This window comes from Phallusia mammillata, chromosome 5, assembly GCF_965637545.1.
Source record: "Phallusia mammillata chromosome 5, kaPhaMamm4.hap1.1, whole genome shotgun sequence".
Lineage (NCBI taxonomy): Eukaryota > Metazoa > Chordata > Ascidiacea > Phlebobranchia > Ascidiidae > Phallusia > Phallusia mammillata.
The window spans coordinates 9,851,324-9,874,558 of NC_137256.1; the positions used below are offsets into that span (position 1 = coordinate 9,851,324).

At 36.7% G+C, this 23,235-nt stretch overlaps 3 protein-coding genes across 3 annotated transcripts in view; 2 read left to right on the top strand and 1 right to left on the bottom strand.

The window, feature by feature from the left end:
- Positions 1 to 449: 449 nt before the first annotated feature.
- Positions 450 to 5,907, bottom strand: LOC145229532 (carboxypeptidase B-like). Its single transcript, XM_080094887.1, has 12 exons — positions 5,849 to 5,907; positions 5,713 to 5,791; positions 5,537 to 5,607; positions 5,421 to 5,475; positions 5,251 to 5,358; positions 4,857 to 5,057; positions 3,837 to 3,947; positions 2,998 to 3,201; positions 2,471 to 2,557; positions 2,109 to 2,193; positions 1,286 to 1,398; positions 450 to 533 (listed from the first exon to the last, which is right to left on the bottom strand). The coding sequence occupies exons 1-12, from the start codon at positions 5,905 to 5,907 to the stop codon at positions 459 to 461; spliced, it is 1,248 nt and encodes a 415-aa protein (XP_079951013.1). The 3' UTR covers positions 450 to 458.
- Positions 5,908 to 7,125: 1,218 nt separating this feature from the next.
- Positions 7,126 to 14,074, top strand: LOC145227737 (solute carrier family 68 member 1-like). The gene is made up of 10 exons (XM_080092648.1): positions 7,126 to 7,334; positions 8,216 to 8,381; positions 8,885 to 9,033; positions 9,328 to 9,452; positions 9,546 to 9,720; positions 10,233 to 10,355; positions 11,053 to 11,207; positions 11,362 to 11,445; positions 11,812 to 11,907; positions 12,492 to 14,074. Exons 1-10 carry the CDS (start codon positions 7,173 to 7,175, stop codon positions 12,697 to 12,699), a joined length of 1,443 nt encoding a protein of 480 aa, XP_079948774.1. The 5' UTR covers positions 7,126 to 7,172; the 3' UTR covers positions 12,700 to 14,074.
- Positions 14,075 to 15,942: 1,868 nt separating this feature from the next.
- LOC145227732 (proprotein convertase subtilisin/kexin type 4-like) overlaps positions 15,943 to 23,235 on the top strand; it is a 36,974-nt gene continuing 29,681 nt past the window's right edge. Inside the window, exons 1-3 of the mRNA XM_080092632.1 lie at positions 15,943 to 16,325; positions 16,923 to 17,027; positions 20,718 to 20,828. Coding sequence (XP_079948758.1) covers positions 16,101 to 16,325; positions 16,923 to 17,027; positions 20,718 to 20,828 — 441 coding nt within the window. The 5' untranslated portion in view covers positions 15,943 to 16,100. The remainder of the gene's footprint in view (positions 16,326 to 16,922; positions 17,028 to 20,717; positions 20,829 to 23,235) is intronic.

A 23,235-nucleotide genomic window follows, 5' to 3' on the forward strand; every position in this document is an offset into this window, starting at 1 on the left:
TATTTCCTTGCTTAAGACGGTAAAAACGCAGACTATGTAAGTGCGTTGAGCTCTAATAAACTCCCGAAGTGCTACTTGTCACTAATTGATAGGTGCTTTTTTATATCGTCCCTTTTTCCATTTTTTGTATGTTGCGCCTATTAATAATAATAAAATCCACACCAAAAAATTATCTGTCATTTCATGCCCAATAAATATGTAACCACCAATTGTAACCTTAATTTTTGTGCTTCGTAAGGTTCTACCGTTGCGTTGCTATTTCGGATTGGTGACTGTTTAAAGCAATGGTGTTGTTATGGTTTTTTAGGGAACGCGCTTAACCTATTAAAGTGTAAATATTAATGAACCATTTTTTCGTACTGAAGAAGGGAAAAGCATGAATCAAACCGTTGAGTTACATTTGCCTTTTATTCATCAACCTTATCATTCAGGTTTGTAAGGCACTCCATGTATATTCTTTACTTGGGAGTTCTAATTGCCTCATCCGTAATAACAATCATGGCTTGAAACATTTCTTCGCAGTTTCCAGCAATCTGAAACACACCAGCATACCAGTACAGCATGCGTGAGAAGAGACGTCAAAAAACATCACAGAAAAAATACCAAGGGAATAATGGCAAAAAAATAATTGCAAAGGAAAAAAACGTACAGCCACTTATTTATGATTTTTTGTTATTGTTTTACTTGTTTAAATAAACCCAAGATGTGCGACCTGCCCATAACCTTTATGTTCCGGTTTGGTCGGACCAGAGATATAAGTAAAGCGAATCAAAAAGTCGTGGTGTCATTTTTTCATTCTACTTGCATTGGTAACATTTTTTACTGTGCCAAATATTTAGTGCCTTTTTTGAATATTTGCACAAGAAATTTGCATCCTCGCGAGAATAGGGTAGAACTACTAACACAGAAACTCACAGCACACAGATTTGCTAATTCCGGTAGATGGCGAACGCAAATATTTTAAAACCAGTTTGTGTAAACTTGGCCGAACGGTCTGGCGCGCCTGACCCATATACAGACATAAAAAACCTGATCGGGATTCGTCCCCGGGAGAGTCCTGGGTTCGAACCCCGTGAAAAAAAAAAAAAATGCTGACGGTTAGGGCTATTAGGGTTGGTCTGACGGTTCATAATAATAATAGCAATAAATAACTCAGTTCTTTATGTTAAATTTAGCCCTATCCAACTCTCACTGTTAAATGCTCTTTACGCCATTTATCGGTAAATAGCGAACCTTATGCGCTGTGAGTTCCTGTTTTAGTAGCTCTATCATAAAATCGACGTACCTCTGATTCTGGCAAAATGAATCCAAACTTTCCTGTGTCTCTCAGCTCGATAGTCCACGACAGTGGAATTCCCAGATTGTAGGCAAAGTCCTTGGATCCTCCAGAAACAAGATCTGATTCAGAAAAATTCAATTCGAATAAGGAAATGAAGATGCCATTTAGGCTGAACGTTACTTTACCTAAAACTAACTGATTCCGATTTAATTAAGGATTTTATCCTCCTACAGTGTTGCTCATTTTGGCTCAAAAACTTTGTGCCAGTAAACTGGTGGCCCTGTGTATTTGGTAATTGTATTGCATTTAATTTTAGTTGTACGCATGGGCGCCGGCACGTAGGGCAAGAGGGGACACATATTCTGTTGAAAATTATAATGATTGAAAAAGTAATATGTTCAAAGAAGTGAATGAGAGAAAGTCAGTTCACCTCTAACAAGCGAGTTTAACAATGTCTTTCTCATTTTCGTTTCTGTCGTTGATTGTTTCCATTACCTCTGACGGTTCACAAATTAGTACACGTGATAAATGCGTGATGGACACGTCGCTACGTGTTTTTTTTTATCGTAAAGCGTTTCAGGTTTTAGGCCACGCAATTCTACTGTATATAATTTGTGAAAATATGTACATAATTACTTAATATCGTAATCCATCCATGTACAAGTATGCATGTCAAATCTCGACCCCCCTTGCAGAATATTTTGCCGGCGCCCATGGCATGCAATGATGTTATGAACGTGATGCTTGTTACACAACTGTATGTTTAAACTAACGGTTCAATTATAATTTGGAATTTCAGTGTTGCTACATTTCAACTCGGGAAACTTACACATGGATTGATATCCAGGACCCCAGTCGTAAGATTTTCCAGTTGTTTCATAAATCACGCGAGAAGCATTTTCGGAAAGTGTAAACTGTAACAACAAAGAATCATTTCAGTAAACTTAAATTCATCTACAGATGATGATTGATGAAATTGTTGCCCTGTTCAGATTAAATTCGTAATTTAAAAAGTAATGCTTGCGATTATTGATCAGTCGATTCATTGTTCGTGCATCATGTTTTCAGTGCGTCAAACTTACTCCCTTGCGAGCTTACGTCACATATCGGTTTTTATTTATTTATGCTTGGAGTTTTACGCGTTTAAAAATGCTTTTTACCAGCACGCTATACAAAAATCAATAAACTTACCAACTGGTCGGCGTTTGCTGTATCTTCGTAGGCATAAGAGTATGGGTAAACGAACACCTGGCTATAGCTGTGGAAAGCAATGTAGGCCTGTAAAAAGTAAATAAAGTTCTTTTACGTAGTTGCGGGAAACCTCACATATGCCAGTGGCTATTTTGATCTCCTCAAACAACGATCCCAACCTCGCAGTTTGGAAAATACACCTAATCGGTGTTTTGTGTTAGCTTATTGTTTGAACAGGCGATAGAATGCAGTTGAGAAAGTATACACTAGACTCGTTTTAGTTTCTTTTTTAACTGTAACTTTGTAACTCATGGGCTGCTATTCAAGTCCAACAATATATCTAAAGCTTGTAAGCCAAGCAACGGGATAAGACACTCCTACTGAAACCTGTTTTTTTGTCCTGATTTGTTAAGTACGAATTTATGTTTGTTTTTCCAAAGAAATGGCACTGAAAGTCAGTTTACATGCCGGCCAAAACGTGAAGTTATAAAAAAATGTGAAAAAAAACACAAAAAATAGTTCAGCACCTTTGTTACTGCTGCGTGTTGTCGCAAATGATCAGAGCTTGCTTTGATGACTGGTTCGGATTCAACAGACGGGCCACAGTAGGTATCACTGCATGGATTCGTGGATGCTCCCTCACCACTCCAGTTAATATCGTAATTACGGTTCGCATCAACACCAGAACACACAGTCCCGTAGTTTGACCTTGTCTTACGCCACATGCGATCCTACAGGGGGACAAGAAAAAACTATTTAATTTTTAAAAGTCATAAATTTCTTCCTCACTCTTCGCCACTTGGTGGTGCGCATGTACAGGAAGTGCTTCCTCCTGCAGATGACTCACAAGAGGAACACGAAGGTGAATGCAAGAAGTTTGAAACCAAATGACCCAAAGAACTTTTATACAGTTGCGCCAATGTTTAGGGTAGAAGCTTATGCAATCTTATCGCGCAATAAAACCTACGTAGCGCATTGATTATAACGTAGCTCCCATAAATTTTCTTGCACACAGTGGTTCACAGTATACGCAAGAAGCCTGTGCGTATAGCTGCAAAAGTATAGAAAAAATGAGTAAACAACCAGCTGTATAACCTTAAGTTTCAACAAAACGAATTTCATTTCCGTTTGACCATACACTCGGTCACATTTGTGTGTCACTTTTCTCAATCTAATTCGGACTCTTTCGCAAAACCATTTCTGCTTCCCACCGGATTTTAGGCCAGGTTGCAGTTGTGCCTCAAAAACTTGTCGAGTGGTGGGCTTTTTTAAGCGCAGAGTGAGATATTTTAAAAAGTCTATATTTTAATCCGTTTATAAAAATCTAACAATTTTAGCAAACCGATATTTATTTATTAACACTTACGTCAGTCCAACTATAGGAATATCCGTCAACATTAAGAATTGGAATAATAACCCACGTCATTTTGTCCATCATGTTGGTCACCACTGAGTCAACACCGTATTGCGACAGCATCTGTCAATCAAACATATACATTAGTTGAGTTAATTTTATTACATGGTAGCACCATTTCACTAGAACAATCACCAAGCCGAAAACTACTGCGCAACGTTGGGACCTTATAAAGTGCGAAATGATGAAGAGCACATCTAGAGAATTGATGTTAAACGCGCTGCAGATATACCGTTAACATATCAAACATACATATCAAAATAATGTAGTACTATTAGTCCCTACATCCGATGGTATACCGAAAAGGTTTAGAATCTAAACCTAAACTAAACTTTAGATTGTATAAACTTTAGATTGCTTTTTTTGGTTTAGCTGGGTAGACTTGCCCATTACTAAAATATGTTGCTGCCGTTTGTGTGCAGCAATTTCACATTGTCAATTCTTTAGGGCACAACTCGGGTTTTAAAAAAAGTTTAGACTTTTATTACGAACCTTATGTAAAAAGGTACCAATTTCTGTAATTCAATTCATAAATATTGTACAACATTTTTATTTTATTTTTTCACGGGGTTCGAACGCAGGACGCTCCTGGGGACGAATTCCGATCAAGTTTTTTTTTATATCTTTGTTTGCTGAGTCAGACCCTCCTACATCTTACCCCATCCAGCTGGCTGTACCTGGGAGACCCCGGATGTAGTACGTCAGTTTATGCATTTGTTCAATGGGTCACAAGTCCGTTAACAAAATGGATTAGGTTTCAGTCTAATGGTAGACTCGCCAAGTAAATTTTGGTATGACAACGCTTAACAAGCGTGAATAAAGAATAAAAAGCAATTCTGCAAATATTTTTTATGCAGTGTTTCAGTCTTTGTGCAACTAACCAGTGCTTTTTACACATAGAAAATACAGATTTGGAGAAGGAACTAAAGTTTGAAGCATTAGGAATAAAAGCAACGGATTCATTGCACTTACCCTGTGAGTGAAGTATTGGCAAAAAGCTGGCGCTATCCACTCGCGAGCGTGAATGCCACAGTCGATTACGAATAAGGGATTGTCGATGGATGAACCTAACACGAGATAGGGGACATCTCTACCCTCTGTCGAAGTGGTGAGGATAGCTCTCTGGGCAAGAGCGGGATATTCGTTCACCATATCGTTGGTCCATTGGACAATCTAGGTAAAAACGATATTGTTTTGTGATTTTCCGTTTATAGTTAGGGCCGTATGAGGTCTTTTAGGAAAGGTATGGTAAAAAAGGGTTTTCAATTATTTCTTTTGTGTATTTCTTTAGTATGAAGGTGATTTTTTAGACCAGATTTCAATAAGCAAAGCATGCGTATATACAGAACTTAACACAGGTGACAACCTCGTCGTAAGTGTGGTACACGTTGTAATCGTATCCCGAATTTCTTGGAGATTTCGCCTTCACATCAAATTGTCCGTCCACCAGCTGCTGCACATTTTCGATCTTTGTCTACAAATAACAGATGTTGAAACCAAAAATATTATTTTACATTTGCAAACAAGCAAGGTTACCTCGTGGTGAAGATTTACCAGTCCCAGTTTGGCTTTGATTGTTTTCAGGAAATGCCTGAAACAGAGAAGGCACCGTTAGGGTTACAAAACATAGAAAAATATAGATTACAACAAACCTTGGAACACGAATGTCCACAGCTTGACCAATGCACACAAGTTCAGCTGAATCGGGCTTCCAAAAATCAACCTGGTAGACAAAAATGTTGCATTTTTATGTCATGTTAATGCACAGATGCATTTGTTGTACAGGGTAGCACTGATTTATTAAGCATGCAGATGCTTGAAAACCTACCAAACCAGCTACATCCCCAATCTCCTTGATCATACGAAGTTGTTCTGGTGTTTGTGGAAATAAGGTCAGAACCTGATCTCTAAATCGAAAAGAAAGTGTGAATTGTTAAAATTTACAACAAAAAGTTATATCTTACCCGTCAAATCGTAAAGCCGCTACGGCCGTAAATAAAACCGCTGCTAAAAAGACTTTCATTTCTGCTAATTTCTCGCATAAACTCAAAAGAATTAAACCGTCTAAGTGACTCAGACAAACATCTTACTTGCCTTATAACATGCGCGGGAAAACAGGTGGTAACTTTCCCAGGTTGACGAGCCCGAGTCCCCTATCTTTGTGTTAAGAAGTGATGAGTCATGTATTTTTTTCATTTAATTGTTGCTGCATTTAAAAATACACATGTGATAATTAGGTCGACCGCATGTACATGTTTGAAGAAATGTCCTACTCTTTGAAAAAAGTTAAAGTTAAAAAACGAGTTAACGTTTTTCAAAACGAATACAAATCTTCCTGTCTCCAGTTTTGCATTTATTATTTAATTTACATTTCTTTTAATCAGGGGGTCAAACCGGAACTGAACCTGGACCCGCGAACCGGTTAAAGCAGGTTATTTTATTAAACCCGAAAAATTACGATTTCCTAAAAGGCCCGAACCGGAGTTGAACCCTACATTTTTGGCGTTGTACACGAACCTGAACCGACTCAGTAAATATGCAGTTTTTAGTTGGAATAGAATTTAAAGGTGTGATGCAGTGGGTAGCATTATAATTAAACTAAAAGGGATTTAAGCCGGTTCAGAAACCGCAAACTGGTTCGGTCCAGATAATTACCGAGCTGGGACAAAACCAAAAACTGAAAATATACATTTTTAAAAATGTATCGTATCAAGTAACACGTAAATTAAAAAAGGGTATTGGTGGTAAGCAGTGGTGAGATTCAGCCGGTTCGTACCGGTTCTGTAGAACCGTCTCACGAAATTTTATGAGATTAGCGAACCGGTTAGCATTACCGGTTACTGTCAATGTACTTTTTGTAACAGAACGGGCTGAAAAACATGACTATTGTGATAGAACCGGCTGACAAAAAAATTGAATCCCACCACTGGTGGTAAGGTACTTTTATGGTTTGTTTGGCAATAAACTTCACGAAAGCTAAAATGATGTCTGTGTTATTCATAAAAAAATAAACGTTGCACTGTCGACACGCATGAATGAATTCTGTTCTGCTATTGACTTCAGGAAAAGGAAAATGCTTTTGCATTGTTTGTGATTTTCGTTTTCCATGTGATGATGCTTTCATAAAGTATATATACACACATATGTGGTAATTGCAGGCGCATTGTAAAAATGTGGTTTCTTTTCTTTTTGGTTTGTTGGTGTATTGGGTGTTTTCAGCAGTAAGTGTTGATCAGTATTTTTCATAATCTATTTTGCAACTTATTTCACAACAGGAATGCAGTTTTAATGAAATATAGGGCTAGAAACATGGTTCTTCATCGAAATGCAGTGGCGTATGCAGCAACCACTTTGGCCTCTTCACTTATGAACTCTGTTTTCTTCTTCTATTATGTCAACTTGTTTTTGAACCATTACAAAGTACCAAACAACTGGTTTCAATTTGCACAGGTAAGTTATTAAACTATACCACAGAAAAAAAATATTTTTTTTAAAACAAGTTGTTATGTATTGCCAAATTTTCAATGGAGATATATGGGTTTGCGAAAAATTCCTATATCATTGTGCATTAATGCAACAATAAACTCATTTTCAGCAGACAAAAACATTTGCTGCACATGGGTTGTGTAACCACAGCTTGCACATCTTAGTGTTGTTCCCCAATGTACTTTAAAAGCTTTTGTGTATGCCCGGGAACATGTAAAGTTTTGCTGTTTATAAACTTGTGCATGGCCATAGCATAAACTGTAAATGTTGCTCACAAAGGTTCTTAGTGTATGCCAGAAGCTTGGTTGTATACAGCACATGAACTGGTGTGTGTCCACAGTGTGCACAACGGGTCATGTCTAAAACTGCGGGCCCGCTTGGCCCAGCACTTAGCCCGTTTTTCCCTGTGAGAGACGGGTCAAGCAATGGATATTGTGGGCCCGCAGTTTTTCCTTGCAAGAGACACGACAAGCACTGGATATAGCGGGCCCGCAGTTTTTATACTTGCAAGAGACGCGACACGCACTGGATATGCCGGGCCCGCAGTTTTTATACTTGCGAGAGACGCGACAAGCAATGGATATAGTGGGCCCGCAGTTTTTGTACTTACGAGAGACGCGACAAGCACTGGATATAGTGGGCCCGCAGTTTTTCAATTGCATGAAGTGCTGGGCCAAGCGGGCCAAATGATCGAAGTGGGCCCGCAGTTTTAGACATGACCGGTGCACAACCTCTAATGTTGCTAAAGGTAGTCTTCAGTGAACCATTGGGTTGCCCAGCCAAAAACACATAAAAGTAGAGAAACCATTTGTTAGTTCTACCTTTTGTGTTGTTTTTCATTTTAGGTTGTTTATATGCTGTGGAATGCTATTAATGATCCATTGTTTGGTTATTTGCAAGACAACTCCAATTGGGCGCTGTGCAGAAGTCGAAAGAAAGCTGTTTATTATGGAGCTCCCATTTGGGCTTTGACGTTTTTACTGCCATGGTTTCCATGGGCGGATTATGAAAGTAAGTTTATTAATGCATTACTGTTTAATGGCCTCTTGCTTTGTGTATGTAATTTTACATTCTTCATTGGATGCATAGTGGTTTTGTAAATTAAAACAGCAATAGTTAAATAAGCTGCAAGCATTAGTATTTAGGCTAACCAATGTTCATTGCATTGTCGAACCATGCTAATTTATGAAACATCACATGTGCTAATGCCTTATTTAGTACCATTTTATGTACTTTATCATAAAATATGCAAACTACACAATATAGGAACGAGGTGTTAAAATATTCTTGTGTGAAAACCTGTTAAAGTTGTACTAATAACTAGGCAGCAATTGTGTATTCAAGTAGGGCCTCAAGCTATAAAAAATATAAAGCCTAGTACGAATTACATGTAGATTGGCGTCTCCTTGGCCAAACCCTATTAATGAAGCCTTTGATCACAATTAATTGCAGTTGATGCTTATACATAGGTTTAATTAAACAGTTTCAGGAATGAAATAGATTATATGTTCCAGAATTTCCTGCAGTGGCTGGATTGCACTTGATAGTCACCCTGTGTGCTTATGACGCGATGCTGACCTTTGTATTGTTAGCACAGTGTGCTTTGTTTGCTGAAATATCCACAAAACCTGAAGATAGGTTAAGGCTTATCAAATATAATCAGGTAAAAAAAACTTATACCAAAATCTTCCTAAACCAATGTGTGCTCTTTACAGACGAATTCAGTTATGTATAATATATACTAAACAAAAGCTTGCAGTACACTTAAATCAGGCTGTGTTTTTTGTTATGCTATGAAATGTGAAATAATTGATTTCGCCAATATAATGGCATCCTCCGTTCTTATTCTAACAGATTCTATTTAGTATATGTTTAATCAATCAAAAATACTTAATTGTGAAACAATATTTTTCAGTGTAAATTGTTTATTGTAAGCTAACACTGATTATTTTTTTAGATTGCCTCAGTGCTGGGCAGTACAAGTGTGTTTTGGTCCAGTTTGGTTTCTGAAAATATGACAAACTTCCATAACCTCAAGCTGTTTTGTGTTTTAATTGCTATTATTGCTTTTCTATGTCTGAGGTAAACATTTGTAAATATAATCAGGTAGTGTTATCATTCTATAAATGCCACCCTTGCTGTATTTCTAACTAACAATTTGTGAATAATTTTAAGATATTCGAGTACAAACGTTGTCACTGCTTATGAGGGAAATGAGTCCAAAATAGAAAACGAAGGACTTTTATCCAAAGAAAGTGAAAACTTTGGTGTTGCTGGAGCATTCAGGACAACGAAGGAGATCATTTTGAACAAAAATTTTATGGCTTTTGTTACCATGAACTTTTTTCAGGTATGTTTAAGATATTTGTTACCTTGAAAAAACTCAGGATGTAGTTTTTCCTGATGTAAAGGTAAAGTAGGTTGAAAAGATTGTGTGTACAATAATTTTATTTGGCAAACCTAGCAATTTATTTAAATTATGTATCACTTTGATCAATTAAAACAGCTTTTTAAAAAAAAAAATCAGATTTGATGTTTTCTGGTTTAGATACAGCCAAAAGGTTTGTAGGGTAATGTCATTTGTATCAGGTTTTCAAGAAAGCATAATTTTTGCTATCCGCATTATGTGGTTTGCACCTATTGTTGAAAAAAAGCTGCTCACTTTATATATATATATACTTAATCTCTATTATGGTGTTAAACATCCTTTTGTTATTGATTGCATTGCACCATTGTTATTTTATTGAAGATTAATCCCGTAAATAATGCTTGCCTTATACATGCTCATAGAATGAAAAAGTTTCCTATATTACTTGTTGTGAATTCAGTTAAAAATATATATGTGTCAATATTTTGTCACAGGTGTTCCATGTAACATTCTGCTCCAATTTTATGCTTATATTTGCCGATCATCTGATTCCTAAAGGTGTTCTTCCATCTGTAGCGATGAGTGCACTGTATGGTGCATCTTTTATTCTCCCCCAGGTAAACGCACTTGAACAACCTGCAGTTAAATGCTAAAAAGTCTTGCCTCTGCAGCTAGTTTGTCCAATAAAATGCCAATTAAGGACCACCCATACTTTTTTAGGACTTATGAAAACACAAACATAGAAATATAATTCAGTTTTGTTTAAAGTGGTACATGGTAAAAATATGTAAGTTTTTACTGATATAAATGCATTGGTGACACAAGATTTGTTCCTGCATAACTATATGTTCCTAATAGGAGGGCATTGCAACAAAACGTAAATAAGCACTCATAATAATTAAAAACTATGCTGAAAGAATCGGTTGGTGAGAAATATTGGTAAACTGTAAGCACAAGCCATAGCCATCTTACAATATGCTTACACTGTTAAAACATTACTGTTATATGTTGGTGCCATATTTGTTGTGATTGTTGCAATGTCACATCACCTTTACATCTGGTCAGTAATGGCGCTGAAAAAATGTAATCATAAAGCACTAATGGTATGCTATTTTAGCGCAGTGTTTCATAAACCTGGGTCTATAAATGCTTTTGTGACTGTACAAAATTGAGTTTTCTACTGTGTACACAAGTTCACAATAAGATTCCTTTGTTTGAGTTTCACAATAAGATTCCTTTAGGCCGCAGCAAACATGGTGTAACACCTAAAATGCTCAAAACATATTAACATCAATTTTGATTTTTGGTGTTTAGATATTAATCTTACTGGGAGGAAACATCATTGCTAAGTTTGGTGTTTATCGGGTTGTTATGGTGACATTCTTTCTTCAAGCAGCTGCGGCCATTATTGTATACTTATGTGGTAGAAATGTTTATTGGCTGTTGGCATTCTTTTTTATTCTCGACATGTAAGTTGAAATGAAGTGGTGATATTTCATAAAGTGTTGTGTTTGCTCATGCTATTATTACATCTCATTTATCGTGTGTTTAGTGGACACTTTTTTGGTGAGCAATGTTTTAGTTGATTTTTTTGTATTTTAGCTAACTTGATTTTTGTTTCAGGACTTTACCTTCACTTGCATTCAGTTTATTTAATGTTCCACTTTCTGATATAATCGACGAAGACAAAAGAGTTTATGAAAGGAGGTAAAAAAGGGTGTTTTGTACATTGTAAAGTAATATATAAATTGTATAATGGGCTTTGCTGTGAATGTGGACCTTTTCACTTTTAGGTAGCTCATGTAGTAATAACAGACTTTGATATGACAATGTCAACAACAAAATGTATTGAAAGTTTCTGTACAAGCTGTTTCTGCTTTAAAATCTGCTTTAGTTCAAAGTTCATCATACTTTTGTTTACAGTGTTAAGCCATTCACCTATGAACAAAATATGTATTGTAGTACTAAAGTGTGTTATGCCTACATAGTTTTGCAAAATGGCTACACCCTAAATGTTAAGATTGAAAAACCTTTAATTTAAACAAATACTAATGGATGTTATCTTTTTTGCAGAACGCCACAATCATCTATGGTCTTCGGAACAAACGCACTCATTACAAAACCTGCCAATTCACTTGCTCCTATGATTGTTGTTACTATTTTAAACAAGTAAGTGTGTCATGTAAGGACACATGCCACCTAGTTAGCCGAGCCAATCATGTTCCCACAAAGGTGTGGGTTCTAATCTGGCTCTGGTCCGTATCATGCCTTAAATTGGACCCGACCCGGCTTGGCACCTACAAAACAAGCTGAAAATCCGGCGTAAACCTCCAACCCCAATTAATTAAAAAAAGTCCTAACTACTACCGAAAGTTAGATTGACAATGATGGAATAAATACACTAACGTTTGTAAAGTCCGATTCGACCCTTTTTATTGTTTGTTAAGCAGCCTGAACATGACCCGTAATGCCGACTTTAAAATTAAACATCATGTTTAGGATTGTGTTTTTTTAGTCGTGGTTACATTCTATTTGATGCTTTTCCTAAGTATTGTGCCGCCACAAAAACAACTGATTTGTTTAGTAGTGTATTTGCGCTCCACAATCTGGCCATTTCTGCCGCGACAGACCTGATGAAAATGTACACAAGTTGCGTTGGTTGATAATCCAATTACTATTTGTTATTCTTTTCAAACAAAGTACTCGTTAATTTAACCAAACTAACTAAATATTTTTTTATATTTTTTATTCAGCTATGGTTACGAACAATTAAAAGACATCAAGACTGCGGAAGATTTAGGCGCATCAAATAGCGAGGGTGACCTGGACAATCTACACGCTATCATGTTTTCATCACTCTGCTTTATTCCTTTCGTTCTTTCACTCGTTCAAGTTGTAGTTTGGAGTTTCTATGGGCTAAAGAACAATCACTCAGTTGAGGCAAAATACACTGAGGCCTAAAAGCTACACTAAAAGAAAGGAAACTGTTGTTTTTAACTATTTGTGCCTTTATTATATTTCATCTGCGTGTTGAAAAGTACTGCGTTTAATGTTATATGACAGGGGTCTCCAAACTACTGCCTGTACCTGTCAGTTTTTTACCCGACCTACGAAAGTATTATAATAAAATCGTACTAAAATAACAAGCCTTGTCGATCGCACGCAAATGTATTTAATAAACTCTTATTTAAGTCGGACCTTAATCTTACCCCTAAAAGTAAAAGTCTTAATTGTTATAATAAATCAATGCCTCGTATGTCGCGAAATTCCCTATAAATTTTGCCATCAGTATTTTAAAGATTTTCGGTAATCTGGCTTTCAGTTTAAAAGACTTTAGAGACCCCAGTTACGATATGCAGTAGTTTTTTGTTCGGCTGATGCAGTAGGTATCAGGATAATTATAATCGTTATGTTGTTTGTGTTGTGAACTCGGCCCATATAATGCTGGCCAAAAATTTTAAATTTGCTTTTTTGTACAGAAACTGTTGTCAATGTATTATATACTCGTATAATTCAGTGGTTCCCAACCTACGGTTTTCAAGGGTCCGTGATTGTTACGTTTTAAAACTATTTAATATTTCCAAAATGTTTCATATTTTGTATATTTTTATGACACTCCATGTAAACTACAGTAAATTTCGGGTAATCCAGACCTGTTCGGACATTTTTTTCCGAAAATGGCGAAGCTCGGGATTAACCGATGTCGATTAGCCTTGCCACATTACAAATCATTTGTACCTCAAGTTTGGTCCTAATTGGACAAAGAGGTTTACTGTACTTGGTTCATGGAAAGGGTTAATTTTACGAAGATCTGCGGAAGTTATAAAAGTGGTTCGTTGCTATTGTAGACAAACTACCACTTAAAGGAAACCGTTGGGAACCACTTATAATAGCTTTGTGTAGTATGTGTTTACAACAGTGCTCTTCAACCGGGTTGCACCACAATAGCGGAAAGATTGTATAGTATCGCAACACCAAGCCTAAAGGGTACATTTGAGGAAAATTGATTAAAGAGCACTGGTTTAAAACCCCTTTTTCTTTGGTTATATTTGTCAGTTGCGTCGATATAGGTACACAAATAATACTTGTTTGTTATAGAATTTGTGCTTGTTTTAAAATTTTAACTATTTCAAAAACGCAGTTTACTGAAAAAGCGTAATTTTTTTTTCTCCATTGGTGTATATCGGCAATTGAAGTTTTGCACCGACTAGCACTAGCCGATACTTTAAGCTGTTTTTTACGTAGGCAAAGTTAAATGGCTGCTTTTTTTATCGCAATTCATCCGATCATTTTAACAATATAGACACAGCAATAAATGTGTGATTTGGTGTGTAAACGAATTTGTTTTCAGGAAAAATTAGCACAAAAAATGACTTTTCTGACCTAATTTAATGTGTCACTGCGCACAAAAACGTCGCTATAAGTTCAAAGGCAACAAAAAACCTTTTTGGCGAACCTCATTTCTTGGTCTTAACCGCTTTCAGTTGGACCTTTCTTTAATGCCTTTTTTCCGCCAATTAGACTCTTACAATACCTGGTTGTAGTTGTACTAGATTTTACTAGTTCCAACTAGATTTTGGTATTTTTGTTTTTTTTTGATTTTTTTTACCGACTTCTAAAAAGTTGAAAACCATAGAGCAGGGGTTCTTAAACTGGGGGGCGCGCCCCCCTAGGGGGGCGTGAAGGTTTCGCAAGGGGGGCGCAGCACAATCTGGCAGCAAAGTTTTAACTTGCAAACAATTGTAAATTAATGCATTGGAATTATGTCGGCGCTGATTTCGAACTTATTGTTTAAAGTATAAACGCTTCATTACTCTGAAATGGATGTCCAATTGTATTAACCAAACTTTTCCCACTGCGGGCCGCCGCATAGTTTACATGCCCTAGTGCCGTCTTCTCAAACTTAGCCCATGAGGCGATTTTTATATGGTCTTTTTAAAACCCCATTTAAAATCTGTTAAATTGTATAGTTAGTCTCATCTTACAAGGAATGCTTGTATATTACGTCATAAGTGACACAATAAGGCAATTGTTTGCGCACAATTAACACTTTGTTTTGTAATAAACTGGGTTTGGATCAATCCTGGGCGTTGCAATCCTTTGAGAGTCGGTAATATTAATTTTACAATTCGTAACAGTAAACTTTCGTATGGAGTAGATTAAGTTTTGACAGTAACAAAGTTATCAATACGATTTGGCAATCCAAAAATTGGGTCGCGAGCCGGATGAAATGACCTTGCGGGCCGTAGTTTGGTGACCCCTGTACTATATAGTCGGCTGTACATTCTTTATTTGTTCGCAATTTCGCATTAGAGATTGCCCTGACTTTGAGTGAATCAACGATTTCTGGGCAACATATGCGTAGTTTAAAAGAATACTGGCAACGTGTCTCTGTGTTCGCAAAAGCCTACTTTTTCGCAACTTATCAGTGTTGAAGTGGCTTTTTCCAACGTTCGGAACTAACTTGACAGTAGCTTAAAGCGGACCTACCATGTACGTTGTTTCCAAAAAAGAAGACAAGCATCATCAGTGCTAACGTTTTTTAGGGGGGGCGTGAGAATAAATAATTAGTGTAAAGTGGGCCGCGACCGAAAAAGTTTAAGAACCCCTGCCATAGAGAATAGAGATAGACATTTCCACCCGAGGGGTTTTTCGATTCAACTGACCTCTCATCGGATATAAAAACAGAGACGTTACGTGCTAAAATAAATTCCCTGGTCGTGTTTGCTTTCGTCTTTAGTCTGTGTGATGTGTTGGTTGATGGACATCGAAGATTGGTTTGGCCCGAAGAATATTACTGTATTTGTTTTTTAAATAGCTGTGAATGACTACTTTTAAGCAATTTTCGTATGTATTTAACTTTTTGTCAATTTTTTACTTACTTGAGGTTTAATCTTCAGGAAAAGATCTTTTGTATGATGGAATGGAAGGTTTTATTTCATCAAAAATGATGTACAAACTTAATATCGCATGGCAGTTTTTTTAAATATTTATTCTGCTTTGTTAAACATCATTTTGTGTCTTAAGTAGAGCTGTTTTTTTACATAGTGTTATCATGTTATGTTGCAGTAATTACCAAATGGATTTTGGTAATTAACAAGTTGTTGTGGATATTTTGGTGACAATTTCAACATTGTGTTAACTCATAATATCTTCAAACTATGACATAAGCTTTCAAACATGTTTTTGGTTTGCAACAGTATAATTGTTGTTCAACAGTCTTTATTTTTTTCTATTAGGTGGTGTCTTTAAGTTTTTGCTATTTTTGTGAAAGTGCTGCCTTAAACACACAAGTCTGTGTCTACCGGTTACATCTCAAGCACCAACAATCGCCTTCTTTAAGGCCTTCAATATCAACACCAATGTATATTAGGACTTTTTTGTGCCTTCTGCAAACCGCAGTGCCAATGAAAATTGATCGCAAACACAAGGTTGCAAGACTTTCAGTATTTGTATTGATTTTAAATGGAATATTGTCATCGCATGCCTACCAAGGGTTTATCAATGAATGGGCTGTAGAAATCAATGGTGATAAACAAACAGCTGATGAAGTGGCTGAAACACATGGATTTGTAAATCATGGAAAGGTAAATTTACCGCAACATATAAAATATATACATCTTGATTTTAAAACTTGTAACTAGGGATCCAGTTTAGTATTTTGAGTATGAACACAATGCTATAGCAAAAGTTATGAAGAAATATATTTTTGAGTCAGGACACAATCTGACTTGAATGTAATTGACAATGAAGGGTATGTGCTGTGTAAACCACCTGTAGTGCTCACAGTTATAGCAGAAATATTTTAGTTAATTTATTGTTTGCAGTTTGATAAAGGCAACAAAATCAATTTGGTAAAAACAGGGCATTAATATCTTTGAAGTTGTTTTTAGTATTCCACTGTATTTGCAATGTTTAACCGAAAGAATAAATTTAAAATGATTTAAGGTTGTTGTAGCAATGGTACAGCCACATATATGGCACATAAAGTTAAAGGTTGACCAAAACTATATTGGAAATTGAAACGTCTGAACGATGTATTCTATATACACCAGCACCTTGGCAGTAATGTTTATGATTATATTGGAAATAGTTTTGAATATTTGAAGAAATAGTTATCATACTTTATTTTAGAAAATGTGTAATGTTGGTCAGAAAAAACAAACAAATTGTTTGTTTTTTAGATCTTAGAGAACACAAATTTCTACTTGTTCAGTCACCCAAGACTCCGAAAGCGTTCTCTATCTGGCAGTGCAGAACACCATTCTCAACTGATAACTCACGAAAAAGTAAGTGCTCAGTTCTTTCTAATCCTTATCAGCATAATAATATTATCCAAATCCAGGATTTTTAATAACTGTGATGAAAGGTAAATTTACCTAGGGAATTTATTTAACATGCTTTAGGGTGAAGTTAGTAAGCAAAAATTTGGATATGTGGGGACCATGTGATGAAGGGAGTAAATTTTATGTAAAAAGTCCAATAAAAAGTAACAACACAGAAAACATTGCTCTGCCCAGGTTTTTTTTAAGGTTTGGTTTGGGTGACCGCTAAGTAGTTTTAAGAGACCGCAAGTGTTTCATTTAAATACCAAAAAATAGCCATATTTGCTTAAATAGCCATTTTGGGAAACCGCTGGAGAAATTTGGGGGACCATTTTGGTCCCCCAAAACACCTTAAAAAAACACTGGCTCTGCCTATGCTGGCCATGACCTATTATATGCAAAGCAGCATAAAATTTGCAAGGCCCGTTGGTCGTAAATCATATCGGCACGTGGCATGGCTCATAAGTACATTTTCTGCAGTCTATTTTAATAATTGATCAGCACGTCGCTTATAACCTATTGCGTCGCTTTTTCAAGCCATTGTAAAATCAGCGAAATGTCAATTGTTTCCTAATTATGCGTGCGCAATGTGGCTAATCTTTTAGCGTTAAAATTTATTACAAAACGCGCGCTTATGCTAACATGCAGTTTACAGTTTTAACCCAATGCCTTTCGTGATTGTATTTTTGTGTTGTACAGCTAAGGAAACCACAATGACGTTGTAAAAACTTAGCGATTTTCGTGTTTGTGTTTAGAGCGTTTATTATCTTTGTTCAGGGCAGCTTCTAAACGCGTAATTTGTTTGTTACGCGCCACGTTGGTACACTTCTTTACGTTGAACTTGCTTACCAGAAACTGCGCCCTAGAAGGTTAGTTTTGTCACAGTACAATACACAATCTAGTTTCGAAAAATGTAAAATTTACAAAACAAAGCACTATCCCTTTTTTTCTTGGCCATCTGAACAAGAGTTTCGATTGCATTTTTATAATGAAGTGCGACGCTTGTTTCGCGCCTTTTTATCATTCTTTCACGTGACTTAAGTGTATATAAACGGGTGTAACTGATGTGACCTTCATATCACTGATGATCAGATGCGCATTTTGCCGAAACGTTTGAAAAATAAAGCATGTCGCTTTTTACGTCAATATGGGCCGTTATATTCATCATTATGATAAAAATGTATTTGTAATTTTAAGTTGCCTCACATTAAAGGTTCCTCGTCCAATAAATTTAGGCTGTGTTTATTAAGTGTATTTCAGAAATATTTTTTTTGTGCAAAAACAGGTGTATTGTTCATAAATAGGCGATAGGAATTAGCCAAAGCTTTCAAACTTTTAAATATTAACCAGGTTACTGAAAAACAAAGAACGCTAAAGACGCTGTCATCGGCTATAGAGATTCAATGCCCTTTAGTGTATACTAGCACTTGCGGTAAAGTGTAATATCCGGCGGTTATTACGCACCACAGCTGTTGTATAACAATGTGTAAACAGCGCCAACGTTCATGACTTGAATTACCCTCACGCGATATTCAAAACAACGTCAATTATTAAATGAGGTCGCGCAAGCAATCTGCGGCCTGGTGATGTGCTGCTGTCATCTGATAAAAATCACCGTTTCTATTCCCTGTACAAAACACACGTCGTTCAGCTTAGATCCCGGACTATATACACAGGATGTACAACCGACCCGACCAACAGCTGAATACATACACATCCGATATGAAGCATTCTTTACCTGTAATACGATTGACGGCTATGGATACCATGAAGCCAGTTTGTTTGTTGGGTGGTACTTTTACGTTGCCAGCTAACCAAATACTGGTCTTAATTTCAACGTATACGCAACCGTATTGCGATTTGGCCAGTGCATTATGGTTCTATAACGCATGTGCCTATAATATAGGTATTTTTGCGCTCTAGGTTTTATCTTGGCCAGCTAAGTAAATACTCTTCGTTAATTTCAATGTGTACGCATTAGCATTTGCGATTCGGCAAGTGTATTCTGGTCTTTCATACATGTGCGTATTAATCTGGTATTACCGCCGATAGCTCGGACATTTTCATTAAACCACCGCGGGCAATTGAAACTGACGACACGCGAATGGTTTTAAGAATATCTGTGCAGAATTTGCTCGTGAGTGAAACCGCCACGATGTTTAAGAAGCTCTTCTTTGCAACAGTTTACTCCAAAAACCGCCCCTGAGCCTTGTTTTTATGTGACCAAGCGGAAGTACATTGATTTAAAATGGGGTTAGGACACTTTTTGTGGTAACCATGTCCCTTTTACAATTTTACGAAGGAGATCTGATATACACTTGAGAGGGGTTTTCCAGGTTAAGAACAAATGATCGAAACAGAACAAAAACGACAATTTTATGAAAAGTTTTTGTCCAACTCATGTAAAGCATACAAGTCATTTGTTTTAGTAAAAAAAAGAACTTGTGAACGTTACTCCCACCAGACATCAAAGCAAAAAGCGAAATCTTTGCAGAAAAAGCTTTTCCTGCCAATCAATTGTAGGTAATGGCTTCAAAACGTTTCGGTTTCCACATTCTTGATACACTTCTCAGTTCCTGACCATTCAACGTGTCATGATTGTAGACTTGACGCAGAGGAGAATTTTCGATTTCAATTCTCCTTTTTATTATGTCACACAGGCATGTGAACCATTAATGGTGCGACAAAATTTGCAAATTTGCCTGTAAGAGCTATAACACCTTCACAAATCGCTTGAAGGGCTCATTTTAGCACACCTTACCTCTCCGAAATTACAGAACCCGCAATTAGTGGCTCGTTATTGTTTAAATCGATATTTTGGAAGGGTGCGGTGTTAACTAATTTGCCTATATTTCGCTTCACAAGCCCAGTATCGTTTCATTAGGGTGCAGGCACCATTGTTACGTCACAGGTAGCAGTGTTAGGTATAAGGGCCGGTTTCGACGCGGTCCGTGCTGCATTTCAGAAACACAATGCAACGGAAACAATCAATCCATGTCCCGGAATCGCCGTAACAGCCGCTGTTAGTGCCGTTGAGCAGTTGTAACACGACGCCCTGTGGCTCTGTACATTTCTGTGGGCCATTGTACAAAACGTATTTTACCAAAAACAGCCAAACTCATCGCAATACAGTTTCAAAATGATTCCTTTATAAAGTTTGTTTGAATTTTTAAAATTTTGGAAAACAAAACCAAAGTGCACCAATATCCCTGGCCAAAAAAATATTATGTTTTGACTTTAATAGCTGTTTTTCAGGCTTTTTACAGAGCGCAGAAATGAACTTTTCAACATTATTGAGCATACAAAAAATTGGTTTCATTTTTGGGTTTAAATACTTTTACCAAACCAATTAGTTTACATATTGGGCGCAAGGCTTTGTATAAACGTATTTTTGTTGGTTGTTTCTTTGGGCTGTTTTCATCAAAAGTATCTGAATACGTATCTATATATAACTTATATATATATACATATATTTCGCCTAATTGGCATTTTTTTACAAAGTCATATGAAAAGTTTGTTTGTAGTGTTTAAATAGGTAGTTTGGATTAAAAGTTACCTGGCTGGTGGCCACATTGCTTATTTTCTACACACTTAAGCTTTTAAATTTTATCTATACACCCTCACAGCCAAATCACACATATCTCTCTAATTTAGGTTGTATGGGCGGAACAGCAAGTGGCTAAAGTGAGACGGAAAAGGGATCTTGTGCATTTTACCGGCGATCAGGGTTTCAACGATCCACGATGGAGTCAAATGTGGTACTTGGTGAGTAAAAAAATCTTCACTGAAACACTGGGAAGCCGATCTAACATTATACACATTGCCTGAAAGTTCGGTACTGAGAAAAAGGGCTTTGCTGTACGCCTTGATAGTAATATAACCCCGTTTATGTGGGGTAAGGGATCTTTATCTGGATTTAGGTATTGGAAAAGGAAAACATACGAAAATCGTTAAAAAGGTTCATGCTTGTTATCATAACTCGCAAACCGAAGTAAAATAAGGTGCCTACAGGTATGAATGCCAGCTATAGGCTATTCTTTACAACTAAAAGTTGTCATACCGAATGAACAGTTTATACACTTTTGAACCGTTGCGAGTATATGCACAAGTTTTAAAATCGGTATATAGACCGAGACGGTTTTTCTCAAACGGCACCTGTAGGTATATATGCCCGACATTAAACCGTACCGTACAACTTAAAATCTATGATGCACAAAGAACAAGTTGGAAACTTAGTCATACGTTGTGTGTACGTATACGTATAAGAGTAACTATACAGCGGGTCTTAATATAATATTAGATGTCTTATCAAAGATGTACTATAGAAATTGGCTTAAACCACGAGTGCTCAACCGTCGAGTCTAGTTACATATATTGACGTATCACAGCTGTAACTTACATCACACTTGAATCAGCCTGTGTAAATCTTAATCTAAATTCTTGTTGGTATCGATTTCGCCTAGACAACATGGCATCCTAGGTCGTCACAAATTTGGTGACACCCCGGCCCTGTCACAAAAAGTCCCGAACAGGAAATAAATCAAATGTCCTATATGAGCGTAAAAGCGCCATACTTTTTCGAATGGTTGTGTTTGCAACTCACCAAGTGATAAAAAAAACATGACATTCTCAGCGTTTAAAGTGCATTGGATGCCAAATTGTATCCTCTAGCACAGGAATAAGTGGTGCAGGTGCTTAGTATTGTGTTACAAATCCCCTGATCGCCGTTCTCTCGCCAAGATAGCTGTTCATGCCAGGCTTCGCTGAAAAGGATTTTCTAATGGCCACCAATTTTCGTCACTGGGCTATACCAAATTTAAGCAGGAACGTGATTGCATAAAACAGTGGTTCCCAACCGGGGAGGTATTTTTACATGTGGTTTGTAAATAGACACATTAGCTCTTGGAATATAACCTGTTAAGTTGATAAAAGACCCAATTTTAAATGATCTTTTTTGTTTTAGCATGTACTATGTAGTGGGATTAAAATGTGGATTTTTAAGTGAGGAATTCGTCGATAAAGGTTGGGAACCACTGGCATAAAACAAACCCATTATGTTGCTAACGTTTTCATGATTGTTATTTTGGCGAAAAATGTTGCACCAAAATATGTTATACTGTACCACGTAAAATATATTGACGTTTCTAACCCAACTACTTTTTCCCATCTTACTTCGTATAACAAAAGTTTTATTATGCTATTCTCCACAAAATAAGTTTCAAAATACCAAAACTTCAGCCATTCGGTGAACTACCGACTCTAAAATCGATATATTTCGAATATCTGTCACCTTCTTAGCATTAGTACTCGTCAACGGTTCGTTAATTGGTGAAACATAGTTTCCAGCGCTGGTAACAAAAACCGCAATAGAACGGAATATCGATTACAAGCCCATATCTCTCTTTGCAACGATCGCTGGCCAAACAATTAAAGAAAACCCGAACCCGCCTTTATACTAGACTATTCTGTTTTGGTTCAAATTGCGTAAAAATGCTAAGACATGTAACACTATACTGTACAATAACGAGTCACCAGAGACTCAGTATGTAAGATGGATACAATAGTTGCGTATAATAACCGACTGAAAACTTCGGTATAAAGTCGGTCATCAACCGTTTTTTAAAGATAAATATAACTCGACCGAAGTATTAGGCATCTTTAGTATCCAAAATATTGGTTGATTTGTATGCATTCTTAAATAAACAGTGGATGCCTCCAGACTTATCGAAGTTCACGTTTTGTTATGACACCAAACCATTTTTAGGTGCTATGTAATAAATGGGAAAAATATTGACAAATAATATACAAACGTGTGTAAAATGTTTGCATCATTTTCTAAACACTGGCGCCAAATGTTTTTGTTTTGCGAGTGAACATTTAAGGAGAATTTAACGTAACGGCGTGTTGGTTTTTGAACTTACGGCATGCTGCAGTAAGGAGAAGCGGTATTGGAACGTAAGTTCATTGTCTGAAACGTTAATCTAAACGTTCAACAGTAGGCAGAAAAGAATCTGCCCCGTCTAGCCTGTAGGATCGTATTATAAATGATCTGTTTAGGTGCAAAATAATGTTCTATCTACATCAAAGAAGTAGTCAATACAGCATTTCTACATTATCTTACAAATGATAGTTACATATTATTATGCTTAAAACGTTTTAAATGATGTATCAT